Source organism: Equus caballus, chromosome 11, assembly GCF_041296265.1.
Source record: "Equus caballus isolate H_3958 breed thoroughbred chromosome 11, TB-T2T, whole genome shotgun sequence".
In the NCBI taxonomy this organism is placed as follows: Eukaryota; Metazoa; Chordata; class Mammalia; order Perissodactyla; family Equidae; genus Equus; species Equus caballus.
In genome coordinates, this window is record NC_091694.1 from 49,611,635 (window position 1) to 49,629,938 (window position 18,304).

The window sequence follows — 18,304 nt, forward strand, 5'->3', positions numbered from 1 at the left end:
GAGTTCTTTGTTCTTTGAAAAAAAAAGGCTAAAAAGCCAAAATAAGCCACACTTGTTACCAAACCCAAACACTGGTTCTTTCACCCACCGCACAGTAAGGCCAAGAACTGACACGTCAGACTTACAAAAAGGAAAGAGGTTTACTATTGTCAAAAGGCAGCCAGACAGGAGAGGGGACTTAGAACTCACTTCCACCTCCCAGAAGGGAAAAAGTGGGGGTTTTTATCTGGGGTTTCAGGTAGGCGACGGGGAGCATGTGGCCTTGCTGGTTGGCGCCTTCCCACCAGCTCGCGTTTGGCCTTGAAGACTGAATTTCTTTTCCCTTGACTGTCTGGACTGTTCTGGTTAGTTTTCACGTGCAGCCTGCGTTTGGCCTTGTGAGGCTGAATCTTGATGCCCGGACCTCGACTTCCTGGAAACGACAGCTCACTCCTATGCTAAGGAGGGAGTGACAGACCTGGTCAGTTTTAAACAACAGTTGATTATGCTGAATATGCACAGCTGCAGTTAGCAAAGCTTATCTTGAAGTTTTTGTTCTCTTCCTCCAGCCCAGGGAAGACTTCTTAATTTCTTTGCGCTCAGTTTCACTCTTACCATGACTTTATATTTCTCAACAAAAATGTAGCTACTGTCCTTCCCTGGACCTTGATTTTCATTTTTCTGGCTTAAGCAGTTCCTGGTTCTTAAAACAAAATCAAAACCAAAAACCAAAACAAAACACCTTTATTTTGTTATGTTAAAAGGAATATAAGAAATAAAATTCATGACTACAACTTTTCAGAAGAAAAGAAGAGTAAATGGAGAGAGGACTAGCTCTACCAGATTTTAAAACATATTTAAAAGTTCACACTAGTAATTACAACCCTTTATTATCAAAGAAGAGACAAATAAATGGACAGAAACATACCCCAAAATACATTAAAAAATACATATGTAAACTTAGTTAATGATAAAGACAGCATTTAAAAATCAGGAAAAGGAGGATGATCCATTAAATGGGACGCAGAGAGGTTAAGCAACTTGCTCAGTCACACAGCCCATAAGCGGTGGGTTAGCGATTCTGACTTGAGTGTCGTCTTCACTTCAGAACTTGCCCTTTTAAACATTACGCTATCCTTGCCTTTCTCTGTATTGCCACGCCTTTGGCAGGGCATGGCTAACAGAAGGCATCAATGAACGAGACGACAAAGGGATGCGGAGGGGGAAAAGAAAAAGACTAAAGTCAGAACTAAAAGCTAAGATGATTTGATGAAATCGCCCACCTGGACCAACAGTCCAAAACCCGGCCTGAGGCACGTCTAGGACCCTCGGAGGACTCTGCGTCTCGGTGGTAACCTCGCTCACGTAGCGCTGCGCCGGCAGGTGCAGCAACCGGCGCGACATGGGACCCTCCAGGAGTCGGCTCACGCGAGACCGGGCGGGCGGCGGAACTGGCCGAGTCTGCGCAGTCGGAGGCCTGAGCGGTGGGAGGACGCCTGGGGGCGCGCTCGCGGATTGGCAGGCACTGCTGGTCTGGCGGGGAGCGGGGACAGGGGGCCCGCAGCTCCGGGGAGCGCGCCGGGAGTGGCCGCCGGCCCCGGGCGCGGGGACCGTGGTGGTGGCTCCGCGCCCGAGTGAGGAGCAGGGGCTGCGCGATGGCGGCCGTGGAGGGGGCTCCGGTCGAGCGGGAGGCTGGGGGTGGCCTGGAGGTGAGACCCCAGTGCATCCGCAGAGCTGGGGGCCCCGACGCCTGAGTCCCTCAGGGAAGCGGGGTGGAGAGCTCTTCGGAGGCAGGCGCCTGATCCCTCATTTCTCCGAGTGGGGAGAGGTTGGGCCTCGGGAACGAAGGCGCTTGGTGCGCGGGGTCAGGCCTTCCATGCCCCCAGCCCGCTGCTGGGTCTCGGCTGCCCCGCCCACGGCCCTCCCCCGGCCGCGTCCCCCAGCCGGGTCTCCACTTCCCTCTCTGGGTACTGCAAAGTGCACCTCCCCCCAGGCCCGGGATCGATCCTCAGGCATAAATTGACCCTATTACTTGCTCGGCGCTGCCCCAGACGCGTTTGTACGTGTAACTTAAAGTGTAAGATCTGGTTTTCGTGCTCCAGGAGTTACTCGCAGTCCGTTGGGGAGAATAGACCGAACCAGAGGAATGGACTGTATGGTTCAGGCATGTTTTAATACCCGATCTAAAATACCCGGACTGTTGGAGTTCAGAGGAGGGAGAGGTTTAGGCTGGCCTTTTTTTGGTAAAGGTCTGCATGTCCTTTTAGGAGTAGCTTCAAAAGTCATTTCCTTTGGGAAGCTTTCGAGGATTGCCACCTCCATACTGCCATCTTTAAGCTTTTCATCTTTTTTCGCTTATTTAGCCGGTGCTTATTCAGTATCTAATTCATAAGCACTTACTACCTTGTTTTGTGTGTGCGTGTGTCTGTCTTCCAGGCCCCTCTCTAGGCGGGGACTCTGTTTTGCATCACCTAATGCATGCACGTGAATATGAATTTTAAAGGATTGAAAGGGTTAGAAGGTACTAACTGAGGTGGGAAGCATTTGTGTAAGTCAGAGGTTGAAAATGATGGCCCTTGGGCCAGATTGGACTATAGACACATTTTCTTGGCTCATGCTGTTTGTTTTTATTTGAATAAATGGCCAACATTTTCAAATCAGTAGATTTCTTTCACATTCACTCACACAAAAATCGATACTTTCAGCATCGCTTTAAAAATCAGAAGATGTGGCCAATCGGGGCCCACATGCCTGCGTGGTGCAATTAGCAGGAGTTGAGTAGCAGCTCCCTTCTTTACATTCAGCATAAAATTTCCAGATCCTCAGTCCCCACTAATCTCCATTGTCTCTCTGACACTGAAACAAAGTATCAGTTGTCATTTATCACCCAGTTTGCTTCGCTCCTGATTAACTGCCTGGTCTCGCAGCCATTCAAGTTCTTGATTCCAAATGTAGATGGAGGAAAGCAGGAAGGCAGTCACACAGGAGAGTCATGGGCAAAGGGACGGAATGGGGAGACGCACAGTAGATGGGAAAGTTAGGATACGAGAGCATAGATTTGCTCTTAGGCAAATCATAGAGCAGTGCTATTGTTATGGGTTGAATTGGGTCCCCCAGAAAAGGTAGGTTGAGGTCCTAACCCCCAGTACCTCAAAATATGATCTTATTTGGAAACAGGTTGTTGCAGATGTAATTAGTTCAGATGAAGTCATCCTGGAGTAGAATGGGCCCCTAATTCAATATGACGTGGGTCCTTCTAAGAAGATGGCCATATGAAGACACAGGGAGATTGTCATGTGAAGATGGAGGCAGAGATTGGAGTGAGGCATCCACAGAGCAAGGAACACAAGGATTCCCAGCTGTCACCAGAATCTAGGAGTGAGGCGTGGAACAGTTATTCCTCAGAAGGGATCCCGCACTTATCCCGCAGAAGGAAGCAGCCCTGCCAACACTTTGATTTCAGACTTCTAGCCTCTGGAACCGTGAGGGAATAAGTTTTTGTGGTTTTAAGCCACCCAATTTGTGGTGCTTTTTTACAACAGCCCTGGGATACTAATACGGCTCTGAAAGTCAAAAACAAGTTATTATTTCCTTTAATAGGTGGTGGTAAACTTTTGATCATTGGTGTCAGTGAAAGTGTTATCAGCATGATTTGGAGCCAGAAAGCATGTTTACAGATTTTACAGCAATCTAGGCATGAGGTGAGAAGGTGCTGGGTGAAGATGGGGTTGGAGAGAGCCAAAGGAGTAGTTTTCAGAGTGAGGGAGTAGGTACAGATAGAGGGATGGAGAGGGAGGAGTTCAGGATGTCTAGAGCAGGGCTTCTCAAACTGCAGCCTACCTAAGAGTCACCTGGGTGGCTTGGTAAGCAGTTTCTGGGCCCCGTCCCCACAGGCTCTGACTCAGTAAGTCTGGGATGATGCTTAAGAATTTGCATTTTTACCAAGCTCCTGGGTGAGGCTGGTGTGTGGATCACATTTTAGGTAGCACCAAACTGTTGTGTTTCTGGCTTAGAAACCCCTAGAATACAAGCCCCCCTGAGGGCAGGGACTTTGTCTTGTTCACTGGTGTATCCCAGGGCCTAGAACAATGCCTGAATACATAGGCTCACAATAAATATTTGTTCAATGAAAGCTAGTCATTTGGGCAGAAATGGATAGTAAGACGGGCATAAGATTAGAAGCAAAAATGATGAGTTCATTTTTATCCATTTGATTTGTCTTGACTGTCAGCAAGACATTGGACCAAAGATGCATTGTGAATATACACTAAAATGTGGGTGAGGAATAGGAGATTTAGATTTATGATTCATTCTGTACAAAGGTGATAATTGAAGCCAGAGGGGATATGGTCACTGAGATGTTGAATATAAAAAGACAGGACTAGGGGCTGAGCCTTAGTAACATTTAATAGAAGGAGAAAGCTGACAAGGTCAGTGAAGAAGTGGAGTGATTGGAATATCATGCATTATAGAAGCCAAGGGAGAAGAGGATTTCAGAGATTATTTAGTCAAGGGAAAGAGGGAAGAGGGTTAACCTACTATTCATTTACTCAACAATTTTTTATTGAGTGCCCACTATGTTCCAGGTTCTATTCCAGCACTGAACAAAACAAAGACCCCCACCCCATGGGGCTTATATCCTGGAGAGGCTTACACTGTAGTAGGGTGTGCCTTTCTTTGTGTTGGGGGTTTTTCTTGATCTGTGCAATAACACTTTGGAATAAGTGGTGTTAATTCTGTTTTGCATTTGAGGAGATGACGGTTGAGGGACATTGGGGAGCCAGGATTCTAACGTGGTACATCACAGAGAACGTGTCTGAAATGGAATGCACCACTGCCTCTCCCTCACCTCCACTCTTTCACCCCAGCTACCCAACTTGGGCAGTTGATCAGGTTAGGAAGTTGGATGTCATCCTTAATGCCTGCTCTTTTCTCTCACGCCCTCTCTCTAGGGTAGCGCCAATTCTGCCCGGTTTTGCCTTTTCAGTATATTGACTCAGTCCACCCCCCTGCCACTAGCTCCTTTAGGCCCTCCCTGTCTCCAGCACAGATCACTGCTGCGTTTCCTAACTGAGGTCCCAGCCTTCAGCTGCGCACCCTCCAGGCCCTTCTCTATAAAGCAGCCTACCAATCTTTTTAAAAGATAAATCCAATTATGTCATTCTTTTGCTTTAACTCCTTCAGTGGCCCCCCATTGCCTTTAGGAGAATGTCCACACTTCTCAGCCTGGTACACAAGGCCCTCTGTGATTTGATCAGTACTTCACCAGCCTCATCCTTTACTATATTGTCCTCGGGGTTACCATCATCTGGTGCATCGGTGAATGCATCATAGCTTCTCTCACCTCCTGGCCTTTGTACATACGATAGCCTCAGTCTGAAAATTTAGTCTCGTTATCTCAAATTGTCTTTCAGACCTCACCTTAGAAACTGGCTCCTTCAGGAAGTTTCTTCACCCATCCCTTCCCTCAAGGTTCTGCTCTCCCTCTGAGGTCCCACAGCACCCCATACCTACCCTTATTGTGCACTTAACCCATTTAATCGACATTGTCTGTAACAGCCACCGCAGGCTCCTCAAGGGCAGGCACTGTCCTCCTTTTGACTGTATTCTAACCATCTAGCACAGTGCCCAGCTCATACTGGGGGCTCCGTTAAAGAGCAAATAAATACTAGAGAATGGAAGAAATACAGTAAAGATAAAGAGTCATTGAAAAGACAGGGTGATGTGAGATGATTTTTAGCACATGGTCTCACACATTTTTAAAGCGAGGGGCAAGATTATGTACTTAGACCAAGGCAGGAAGTAGTAGAGATTTAAAAAGAGAAGAGAAGGTATAGAGTATCTGCTACTGACTCTCTATTAGGTAGTCACTGAGCAGGAACTTCTCTTTCAGGAATTCAAGATGCTGCAGGATGTGGCTGTGAATGAACCACAGAAGGATGCTGGGTGCCGGGTCTGCGCCCGGTGGAATCTCTGCAAAGAAGAGATGCGAGAGGAGACACAGCTGATCTCACTGGGTAAGGGCTCTCTCCTCCCGCTCGGAATCCATACACTCTTGAGTTCTCCTTGAAAAACAAAAACCAAGAAAAGTTTGCAAAGAGCTCAGTGGAATTAGAGCATTAAGGATTCCCAGTGGCTTTGACTCCTGGAGGCAGGATGCTTCTGCTCTTTGTCGAAGGTTGTCTAGCCTGATCTGTGGAGTTGAAATCGACATTTCCTTGACTTTCGCTGAGCTTGCACAATCTCTGTCTTTCTAGTCCTGTTAGAAACCAGTAGATGACCAAAACTTAGCTCCTCTTCAGATCTTCAAAACCCACCCTCAAAACCTCCTCTTCCTGCTCTGACCTCTGTCTTCATAAACAGTGCCGTGTCCCACCCCCTGCCTAAGTCAGAAAACTGGAAGTCGTGCTTGATGCCTTTCACCCCCCATATGCCATTACCTTGTTCTGTTGCTTCTAGGTTCTCCCATGGTGGACAGTGCTTACCTTACGGAGCACTGATCACACTATCTTATTATCCGTTTACACATTTATCTCCCCTCCTTTAAACTGCAAGTTCCTTGAGAGCAGGGACCATATCTATGTTCATTTTTGTATTCCCAGTACCTAGTACAATGTGTGGAGTGTGGTGGGTGCTCAGTTAATGTGTGTGAGGTGAGCAAATCAGTGGATGATGTGAAACACTGATGCTGTTTTCCCACAAACTCTGAGTGCCGCTGAATTGGGCTGTAGAGCAGGACTCACCTATGGTCAAGCCTATTTTGTACCCTTCTGCTCCGGACATCCTCGGAGGGGAAGATTTCCTTGAGTTACTCCCTATTCCTTTCACCTATAGAATTGGATGAAAAATTTGAGCAGTGTTGCCGCTCATCTCTGCAGAGAGAGCTATGTGGGACTAAGGACTGGGTACTTTGCCACACCCGTGCTGGTGGCAAAGGTTGATCCCAATGATTCTTATAGAGAAGTGATCTTTTATCACTATTTCCAAACAATTTTTTGTTTCCCCTTTGTAGCCCCTTAGTACTTTTCTTGTATCATCTTCACTTTGTTCTAAATCTAAAGTGAAATGATACTATGTGTCCATATCAGTCAGGATCCAGTCAGGAGAGAAAAACTACACAAGTAGTTTAAAGAAGGGACATTTAATATAAAGAATTTTTAATGAGTGAAAGCTAGCTAACTACTGAAAGGGTTAAAAGAGGGCTCTAAGGGACACAGAAATAGACAATGCAGGAAGCAGCCTTGCCTCCAGGACTAAGGGAGAGAACCGAGAATTTCGAAGAGGACTCCGCCACCCCAGAGCTGAGATTCAGACCTTTTTGGAGAGGTTGTGGCTACCAGAGGAGCACAGAGCCTGCTGGTGGTGCAGAAACTTGTCAGAGGGCACAGGCCAGAGCTGTTCCATAAGCATGGCCTGCCCGATGGCAGAGAAATTTACTGAAAGGTGTAGGCAGGCGGGAGGTAGTCCATAGGAAAGGCCTGCTGGGTGAGAAGAACTCACCGGAGGGTGTGGGCCGGCTGGAGCTGGTCCACCAGAAGCCGTCAAGCCTCCCAGATGTTGCTTTGGTGGCCCCACCAAAAAGCAAAACAGCCCTCAGTTACCAGGAAGAGAAATCTCTTTTTGTGTGGCTTACGGTGTTCTTCTAGCGCCCTCTACTGACAAAGGAGAAATGTTTCAGGGTCCAGCTCCAGTACCACAAGTAGGGCAAAGAAGACAAAAGGGCATGTATAATATGATCCCATTTTTGTATCAGAAAAAATATATGCCCAGAAATGAGACTGGGAAAATATACAACAAAGCACTGGCAGTGGTCGTCTTTGGGTGGCAGGATCCTCTGATTATGAGCACCCTTCTGTGCTTTTCTGTGATTTTCCTATAAAAAGCATGTAGTATTTTTGTCAATAAAAAAATGTTATGGAAATGTATTTCTATGTAATTTTTAAAGATTCTTCTCTAAAATTATGAAAAACAGTTAAGAAACACATTAAGAATTGCAGTCCTTTTTTTAAATTATACGTTTCTGCTTTGGATTAAGGTATCTATTGATTCCCTGTCATGAAAGACAGGTAACAGCACAATTCACACTTACTCCCTCAGCTCTCCTCCTCACAGCGCAGTTTATATAATTATTTTTACATTGTCATGGTTTAAAGCAGTTACTTTCTATTCTACAAAAGTAGTTTCCAATTGTTTAATCTCCGTTCTACGTTTAAATTGATTCGCTGCTCACTGTCCATTCCTTTACAGGGTCCTCTCAGTTCCTGAATGTCTATGTTGAATCATTTCTTCGTGGGCTGTATCTCATTGCCCAGCAGTTCTTTTCAAAAAGGGCTCGTGGGTGTCCTACTCCCTGAGGTTTTACCTACTTGAGAATGTTTGCCTTTTGCTTTTGAGACGAGGGCACACTTTGGTGGGTAAAAAATGATCACATCACACTTTGTTTCTTTTGAGAACTTTACAGACGTCACTGTCTTCTGGCGTGAAGTGTAGCTGTGGAGAAGTGCGGAGTCAACCTGAAGTTCTCTCCTGCACGTTACTTGCTTCTCTGCCTAGATGCCCATTTGTTCAGTTGTTCTTGAAATTTGGTTACTTCACCAGGATATGTCTTGGTGTTGACTGTTCTATATCAACTTTGTATGGACTGCAGTGTACTCTGCCAATAGTCAAGTCTTTATTTCAGCAACATTTTCTTCTGTGATATAGTTGAATGGATTTTTCTTTCTGTTTGTTCTTTTTTTTAGGAACACTAATTATATGTATTTGAATAGCTTTCTTTCTTTTTCTTCTTCTTCTTCTTTTTTTTTTTTTTTTGGTGAGGAAGATTGGCCCTGAGCTAACGTCTGTTGCCAGTCTTCCTCTTTTTGCTTGAGGAATATTGTTGCTGAGCTAACATATGTGCCAATGTTCCTCTCTTTTGTATGTGGGACGCTGCCACAGCATAGCTTGATGAGCAGTGTGTAGGTCCACACCCAGCATCCGAACCTGCAAACCCTGGGCTGCCGAAGTGGAGTGCACGAACTTAACCACTATGCCACTGGGCTGGCCCCTGAATATCTTTCTATTGCTACTGGTCTTCTCTATAATTGTGTTTTTTTGTTTTTTTTTTTTCTGCTTTATTTCCCAAACCCCCCAGGTACATAGTTGTCTATCTTAGTTGCAGGTCCTTCTAGTTGTGGGACGTGGGACGCCACCTCAACGTGGCCTGACGAGCAGTGCCATGTCCGCGCCCAGGATCTGAACCCTGGGCCGCCACAGCGGAGCGTGCAAACTTAACCACTCGGCCACGGAGCCAGCCCCTATAATTGTGTTTATATCCATTTCATTCTATGATTTCTCCAGGCCTCATCATGACTGTGTGATTATTTTTGTTGTTTCTTAGGTCAATTTCATCTACATTATGCTTTTAGTTTTCCCTTCCATTTCTTTCCTCAGCTCTACCAAATTACTTCTTACTTCTTTTTATTGTTTTAGAACATCTTTATTATTTTATAATCTATTTTGAACCCTTATATCTCATCTTTGAGTTTTTATTTAAAGAGTGATTTTGTCTATAATTTCTTTGAGATAGTGGAGAACTCTGCTGAATGCTTCCTATTAATTCCTTTGGTATTTCTCTTGGGGTGTGTGCTCCTAATCCCTCTGTTACTCGTGTTCCTTTCTTTCCTAAAACAACAACATCATCTTATCTTCAAGCACGCATCCTACTAAGTTGCCTTAACCATCACTACTCAGCAGTGAGTGGAGCGGCTCTCTGGGAAAGTCTGAGGGAAGAGGCAGAGGGAAGGGAACCGGGCACTTCCCAGCCTCAAGCAGATTTCCTGCCACCACACCCTCTCATCAAATCTGCAGGCTTAGCCCCCTTCAGTGTTTGGTTTCCAGGGATCAAGCTAGCACAGGAAGAAGCCCTTTAGATCCCAGGCTCTTTGTGATACAATTTGACGGTCACACTGTCTACTCCCCCTTCACCTTTCTTCACCTCTGTCAGTGCTCCTTAGCTAGGAACCAGGTGGAAGGTAATAGAAACGACCTGCCAGCGTGCTTTCTTCTTTAGCATCTTCTCCCCCGCCCCTCTGATATTTCAAACGAGATCTCTACAGCGACAGTCCCCACTTTCTCTGTGACACCCCTCCCCACCATACCTCTGGATCGCTTCACTGCAATCAGAAGACCACTGAATTTGCCAGTCAGGAACATGAGACTTGAGAGATGTCTGTATATGGCCCTCTTTTTGAAGTTGGAGTTCACCTCATTTGTCATCCTTTTAGTTATTTTCGGTGGGTTTTGAGAAATGCCTTTACCATCTTTAATAATCTGTTTTTGAATTTTGAACAATATATGCCAAACCCAAACATAACAAACCCCAAAAAAGCACGTGAAGAGAAAATTATGACAAAACCAATTCTTTCTGGTATTTTATTTGAATGTTATTTAAATGAAATCCAGCCTGGATATGGAGGCTTGTGCTAGGGACACGTTACTTAATGAAAATTCTTAGGCTTAAAGGGTAAAGATTCATAATAATAATAGTAATAACAAGAGCAGCTGGCCTTTATATAGTGCTTCTATACGCCAAGCATTGTTCTAAATGTTTTACATATATTTAATTCTCATAACAACTCTATGAGGTAAATACTATTATTTTCTCCGTTTTAGAGATGCAGAAACTGCAGCACAGAGAGCTCCAGTGACTTGTGGAAGGTCACACAGTCAGTAAGTGATGGAAACAGGATTCAAGCCCAGGCACTTTGCCCTGCAGTCCACTAGGAGTCCATGCTCTTAATCACTGTGCTGTGTCGCCTCTTGTTCATTGCAAAAAGATTAATGACTAGACAGGCCCAGCCACTTGACCAGACCAAGGTGAAATGGCTCTCAGGGAGCTCAGAAAGGGGTTTTGTGACTGGGCAAAGTCAGGGAGTTGATGATATGGACCCTCAAGAGCAGTAAGCTCATTCATCTTCCAATTGCAGAAAGATACCAAATTGCCAGACAAAAGGAGTCGGTTCCACCAGGATACCAAAAAGAAAAATGTTGGGCCTGAGAAAGGGAGAATTGAATTCTATTAAAATGACACCCAAACATTTTTATTTTGAGGCATAGTTTCAGATTTGTTTAATTGTCGTGGTATATTGGGAGGAATGAGTAGTGTGCCAGTTACTAATTTATTGCCTCTCAACTTCAAACCTACCCTGCTTTGTTTTGCTTGTGTTACTGGATCTGGACCATGTCTCCTTTGCCAGGTGGCACAAGATTGATATTTCATCAATAGAGGATGCTGGAGGGGCAATGCAAGGCCGTAGGACAAAGGAAGGAACTTCTCTTCCTGGTGCTGGGATGCTGTTATTTTATTTTATTTATTTGATTTTTAAATTAAATTAAATTTTTTATTTATTTTAATCTAATTTTTTAAATTTATTTATTCACTCATTTATGTTTTTGGTGAGGAAGATTGGCCCTGAGCTAGCATCTGTTGCCAGTCCTCCTTTTTGTTTGAGGAAGATTGTCCCTGAGCTAACATCACTGCCAATCTTCCTCTCTTTTGTATGTGGGACACTGCCACAGGATGGCTTGATGAGCAGTGTGTAGGTCCGCACCCGGGATCTGAACCTGCAAACCCCAGGCCACTGAAGCAGAGCATTTAAACTTAACCACTATGCCACTGAGCCAGCCCCTATTTATTTATTTTTTTTATTGGTGTGGCTGCCAGCAGATCAACTTGTGGGAGGCCTGAGGGTACTCACCCTAGTGGGCTGCCTCCTCTAAACCTGTTCTGGACCCACCACAGGATCCAGCAAGTTCTTACCCCCTCCCCCATCATACAGGCCACTTCCTATGGACCAGTTCCAGACTTCCCACCTCCTCCAGTGAATTTTTCCACCACCCTGCAGGCCACTCCCACACACCAGCTCCAGCCTGCACCCTGGCAAGTTTCATCTTCACCAGTAGGGTGTGTGTTCCTGTGGTAGCCACAATCTCTCAAAAAAGTCTGAGTCTCAGGCCCAGCACGTAAGAATCCTCTTGTAAGTTCTTTGTTCCTCCCTGTTAAACTTCCCAGGATAGGGAAGAGGTGACACTTGTATTTTAGGAATTATAGAATGGTCTACTTATCATTTCAGATGCTGAGACCAGGGAATAAGATGAAGGACTGGAAGTCAAAGATGGCAATTTCTGAAGAAAAAGATTCAGCCAGGGCCGTATCAGAAAGACTGCAAAGACAGATGTCCCAGGAATGTGGGTTATTTGAAACTGGGGATCCTGAGGACAAGTTATTGAGGCATTGGGCAAGCCCCTCAGAGGAGGCAGTGAGACATCTTCCTTCCCAAGAGAGAAGTATCAGGGAAGTGAATCTCATCCCCAAGACAGCCACTGCAGGAGAGAGAGGCCATGGGTGTCATGAAAGAGAAGACCTACTTTCTATAGGAGACAAATCCCACAGATATGAAGACTGTGACCAGAGCTTCAAAGAGAAGTCAGAAGTAAGTGAACATCTGAAAACTGATAACATAAAGAAAACCTATGAGTGTAAAGAATGTGGAAAAACTTTCAATCGGAGCTCAAACCTGATTATACACCAGAGAATTCATACAGGAAAGAAACCATATGTATGTAGTGAATGTGGGAAAGACTTTAATCAAAGTTCAAATCTTATTATACATCAGAGAATTCATACAGGGAAGAAACCTTATATATGTCATGAATGTGGAAAAGACTTCAATCAGAGCTCTAATCTGGTTAGACATAAGAGAATTCATAGTGGCGAGAATCCCTATGAATGTAAAGAATGTGGGAAGGCCTTCAAGGGAAGCTCAAACCTTGTCCTACACCAGAGAGTTCATAGTGGAGGGAAGCCATATATATGTAGTGAGTGTGGGAAGGCCTTCAATCAAAGCTCAGATCTTATAATACATCACAGAATTCACACTGGAGAGAAACCTTATGAGTGTTATGCATGTGGACAGACCTTCAGTCAAAGTTCACACCTTGTCACACATCAGAGAATTCATACTGGAGAGAAACCCTTCAAGTGTAGTGAATGTGAAAAGGCCTTCAGGCAGCGTTCACGCCTTACTGAACACCAGAGACTCCACAGTGGGGAGAAACCCTATGAATGTAGCGAATGTGGGAAATCCTTCAGTGGACGCATGGTGTTTCTTAAACATCAGAGACTACACACTGGAAAGGAACTTGAATGTGAAACAGCCTGCACTTCTAACTTGGACCTTCTCAAACAACAGAGAATTCATAGGGAAGAAAAACCTTATGAGTGTACTGAGTGTGGAAAAACTTTCCGGGGAAGTTCAGATCTGATTCGGCATTGGATAATTCATACTGGGGAGAAACCCTATGAATGTAGCGAATGTGGGAAAGCCTTTAGCCAGAGGTCGCACCTTGTCACACATCAGAAGATTCATAGTGGAGAGAAACCCCATCAGTGCAATGAGTGTGGGAGGGCCTTCCGGCAGCGTTCACTCCTTGTTCAACATCGGAGAATCCATAGTGGTGAGACACCCTATGAATGTAAGGGATGTGGAAAACTCTTCATCTGGCGCACAGCGTTTCTCAAACATCAGAGACTGCATGCTGGACAGAAACTTGAGGAATGTGAGGAAACATTCAGCAAGGATGAGCTGCTTCGAGCTGAGCAGAGGATTCACCAAGAAGACCAAGCTTATCAGTGTAATCAGTGCAGGAGAACTTTCCGAGGCAGCTCCGACCTCATTAGACATGAGGTGACTCATACAGGAGAGAAACCGTATGAATGTAAAGACTGTGGGAAAACTTTCAATCAGAGCTCGGACCTTATGAGACATCATAGAATTCATAGTGGAGAAAAACCTTACATATGCAATAAATGTGGGAAATCTTTTAGGGGCAGCTCAGATCTTATTAAACACCATCGTGTTCATACTGGAGAGAAACCCTACGAATGCCCTGAATGTGGGAAGGCCTTCAGTCAGAACTCACACCTTATTAGTCACCAGAGAATTCACACTGGAGAGAAACCCTTTGAGTGTAGCAGCTGTGGGAAGGCCTTCAGTGGGCGCACAGCTTTTCTTAAACATCAGAAACTTCATACTGGAAAGGAACTTGGGGAATGTGAGAGAGTCTTCCAATAGGACCTATTCTGATAGGTAACAGAAACCCAATGAATGTAGGAAAAGCCTGCTGGAGACCACATCTTATTGTACTGTAGAGGATTTTTATTGCTGAAAACCATTTGAAGGTAGGAAAACACTGGAAGAGTCTGGCTAGATGGAAAACATACGAGTGTAATCAGGTGGAAAAGCTCTTGGACATCATAACCTTTTTTATGCCTCAGAGTTGACACTGGAGTATGGTCCCAACATACTTGAGAATGTTTTAGGGGACTTCTGTCGTTATTAAAATCATTAGAAATCACTTTGGCAATAATCCCAAAACTAAATTCTTCATGGAAGGAGCCAGTTCAGTCTTGACAAGAGACAAGTATAAATCTGCTTTAAGTACTTTAGGGCGATAAAATCTTTCTCTGGGATAAATTCTTCCCCTTACATATATTTTATACATGTTCCTCTTTTAGCTTCCTTATAAAAATATGCTTATGCAGATGTAATAGTGCTAATTAGAATGATCCACTAATTGAGAGGAAACAAAAAGTAATAGAAAGGACTTGACAACAGTACCTAAAGGCCAGGACACAAGAGCCAGTGAGGTATTCCCCAGAGAAGGAGTAGTGACTACTAGTGGTTTCAGGAAATGAAAAGGGAAGGGACAGGAGGACAGTAAGTGTTGGGCACAGGATTAGACTGAGTGCCAGGGCAGAGCGTTTAGGTGACGTGAGTTGGTGGGAATTAGAAGAAAGCAACTACTGTCAAAGGTCCGGTGAGTATAGGGAGAGGGCTCTATCTTGAACCAAGGCTTTGTAATTGGGCACAGCTTACTTGAGGGTTGGAATGTCTAACAAAACTCTGAAGCAAGGTCAGTCATATAACCTGATAGCTAACTTTGGTAGTTAGGCCCTGCCTGTCTGTGCAATCAGACTCAATCATCAAATATTTCTTGTACTCTGAACTACTGGCAGATTGTCTATGAATTTACATGAGTCATCAAATAAGAAAGTTACTTGAATGGGACAATGTAAGGCAAGGAGAATTTCAAAGTCGTATTTTTCCTCAGTGGGAGTAGCTTGTGAGATGCACGGAGGGGACCAGTGGTTCTCAACTGGAGTGATTTTGTCCCCCAGGGGACATTTGGCAATGTCTGGAGACATTTTGGTTGTCACAACTGGGAAGAAAATATTCCAAACCAGGGATGTTGCTAAATATTTTATAATACACAACCCCCCACAACAAAGAATTATCTGGCCGCAAATGTCAATAGTGCCATGGTTGACCATGGATATTTAGAACACTAGTCACCTGGGGCCATTTAAGCAAGTGTTTCACGGAGATGTGGGCAGTGGCACTGCACCCCAAGGGGAGCCCAGAGTCTGATAGAAACCTTTAGTTTGATGAACTGTTTCAAGAAAGGCAGTCCGGTGTAGTGGAGGGAGCACAGACACAGGTTTGAATCCTAGTACAACATATTGGCTTCGGGACCTGGAGCAAAGTTTGTAACCCCTCTGATTCTTATTTTCCTCATTAATAAAATGGTGATAGAATAATATACCTCAAGGTGTAATTGTGAGGTTTAAATGAGAAAACTGAAATTTACTGTTAACATATAGAAGGGCATCTGGAGCTTTAATTGTGTTTAAACAGAAGAGGAAGTATTTACAAGCGAAATGTAAGATGTATAGGATACAGTGGTGTCTGGTGGCTGGTGTGAAGACTATAATCTGTTAAAGTTCAAAGCATTAGAGGCTATGGCTTCCCCAGAGGGGCATCCTGAACAGTAGTGGGAAGTCTGGAAGTGGAGAAGCCGTCCACACCATCCTTCACAGCTGGCTTCTTACGGATGATGTTGTACGGGGGCTCCAGAAGCCTGCCGCCCCCATCACCTGCCTCAAAGCTTTACGCTCTTCAGTAACCTCACATAAATTAATGATGTTTTTATATGAGAATATCTTTTAAATATATTTGGGAAGCAAAAGGAATTCAAAATAGCTATCATCAGTGATACACTTGGATTAAAAATTAAAGATATTTAGGGGGCCGGCCCCGTGGCCGAGTGGTTAAGTTCTCACGCTCCACTTCTGCGGCCCAGGGTTTCACCGGTTTGGATCTTGGGCGCACATACGGCACTGCTCATCAAGCCACGCTGACACGGCATCCCACATGCCACAACTAGAAGGACCCACAACTAAAAATACACAGTATGTACTGGGGGGCTTTGGGGAGAAAAAGGAAAAATAAAATCTTTAAAAGAAAAATAAAGATATTTACATTTTTTTAGTTCCTAGAATTCTAGTTAGAATCCCAGATTCTAACTGATCAAAACTTTTAGCTAACTGAAACATTTTAGCATTCCATTTTTATAAAAGAAAGGAATTGGGAATTTATTCTAAAAAGCCCATCACCATCTCCTGTACTCACAGTGCTGTACAGTGAGAGTGATGTTCATAAGGAGAAGCAGGATATTGAAAGAGTCTCGAAGGGAATAGTCTTTTTATTCCATTAGTGGGCAAATACCTAATTTGCCTTGGGCTTTTTAAAATATTAACTATTGCTTGAAGACCTCAGATTGAAAATTAACCTTTTCATTTCATCCCTGATAGAATGTGAATTACATCGAGTGTATTGGACTTGTGAAAGCAGGGGGAAATTTTTATTACAGAGTGGAAATACTTTCAACTATGAAAGTTATGCAAGAAATACTTATTGAGTGTCTAATACGTGCCAGGGGCCACAATTAGATAGATAGGGCTAGACAAAGACAGTCATGGTTCTTCAAGGAGCCTCGAGTCCAGGGGGGCTCGAGGAGGACAAAGGAGTTAATTCCATTAAGCAGACAATTCATGAAATGAAGGCCCATTCAAGGTTTTAGGGTACAAGTGGACGTGGCAGTGTCCAATTTGTAAGTCTGAATTCCGCAGAGTAAGATCTACCTGTTAGGGAGCTGCGTACATTGGAACTTTGAGAAAAGAGCCTAAAGGATAGAAGCTTGCCTTCATGAGACCATAAACAGCTAAGGAACTAAACTCCAGGAGGACCAAAGCTGAGAGATTATCAAATCTCCTTGAGGAACAGGGGTGATTGGAGTGTGGGTTAAGTTTTCTCCATATAAATATTTCATAGGAAACAAAACTGTTACTACCACTTTGGAGAGAGAGCATGTGAGTACAGTAGAGGAAGGGAATGTCACCCAATAATCTGCCAATTTAGTCCACTTTGCTTGATTTTTGGTGCCCTTAGAGTGAGGCCATCATCATCTGTTGCTTGCATCACCACAGCCTCCTAATATGCCTCCTTGCTTCCATTTCTCTACAGAGCAGCCTAAATGATCTTTAGAACAAATCTGATGGCGCCACCCCTCTAAACTTCTGCAGTGGTTTCCCGCTAACCTGAGCCCGAAGTCCAGTCCTTAATGTGACACACGTGTTCTGACCTAGCCCCATTCATCCACTCATCTGGTGAATATTTGTTGAGCTTCTAATATGTGTCAGGCACTGGGGTGTACAAGGAGGGGTGAGCAGAAGCAGACAACAGTCTCTGCCCTGGTGGAGCTTCTAATAGCAGAGGACAGATTTAATTAGAATCATAAGTAAAATGACAACTGTCAAAATTGACATTAGTGGGGCCATTTTAAAATGGAGTTGGAGCTGCCTTTCCAGAGAAACTGCCTTACTGCCTTGAACCTTGGACGGAGCTAAAACTGCAGTTGTTCACAAGCAATTGTTTGGGCGGTCAGCAGGAGAAGTACATCCTGATCACAAAGACCTAGGGTGGTGGACTTTCTGAAGATAGAATCAATAGTCAGTCAATATTTAGCCAAAACTAGCTCTCTGCCTCCAACTCCAATTAAAATTCTTTGTAATACAACCTCCCTTCTTTGCCTTTAAAAGCCCGTGACTTTTACTCCCTAGCGGGACACTATTTGGGTTGCTGCCAGAATCTCTGCTCCCAGAATTGCAATTCTTTAATGCCAAAATAAACGCCTGGCTCCCCTTTTGGCTCTTTCTTTGTAGGTTAACACAAGCATGGTTAAGTGCCACAAAGGAGACGCATGCTACTGCAGTGGGGAGTTTGACCGAGTTGGGGAGGGCTTTCTGCAAAGTGCTTACCTTTCTAAATCCAACATTTACCCCTGAACTGTCTGCAATTCCCAAGGACCTAGGCACTGCCCTCTTGCCCTATGGCCTTTCCGCAGGCTGTTCCCTCTGCCAGGCATGCTCTCTCCCTCCTTCCCT

At 44.5% G+C, this 18,304-nt stretch overlaps 1 protein-coding gene and 1 long non-coding RNA gene across 15 annotated transcripts; one reads left to right on the plus strand and one right to left on the minus strand.

Moving 5' to 3' along the window:
- Positions 1-126: 126 nt before the first annotated feature.
- LOC111775723 (uncharacterized) lies at positions 127-1,403 on the minus strand. Its single transcript, XR_002811677.2, has 2 exons — positions 1,263-1,403; positions 127-437 (listed from the first exon to the last, which is right to left on the minus strand). It is a non-coding gene; the product is annotated as an uncharacterized lncRNA (long non-coding RNA).
- Positions 1,187-16,331, plus strand: ZNF594 (zinc finger protein 594). Of its 14 annotated transcripts, none has more exons than XM_070227986.1 (5): positions 1,556-1,688; positions 3,157-3,680; positions 5,817-5,996; positions 10,633-10,689; positions 12,093-16,331. In XM_070227986.1, the coding sequence occupies exon 5, from the start codon at positions 12,093-12,095 to the stop codon at positions 14,091-14,093; it is 2,001 nt and encodes a 666-aa protein (XP_070084087.1). In that variant the 5' UTR covers positions 1,556-1,688; positions 3,157-3,680; positions 5,817-5,996; positions 10,633-10,689; the 3' UTR covers positions 14,094-16,331. The 14 variants fall into 14 exon arrangements, with proteins under 14 accessions (XP_070084085.1, XP_023509100.2, XP_070084092.1 ...); XM_070227985.1 differs by having other exon boundaries at positions 5,873-5,996; XM_070227989.1 differs by having other exon boundaries at positions 3,157-3,461.
- Positions 16,332-18,304: the final 1,973 nt, after the last annotated feature.

Coding starts and splice junctions, on each gene's coding strand:
- ZNF594 (XM_070227984.1), top strand. CDS start 12,093: ATGCTGAGACCAGGGAATAAGATGAAGGACTGGAAGTCAAAGATGGCA.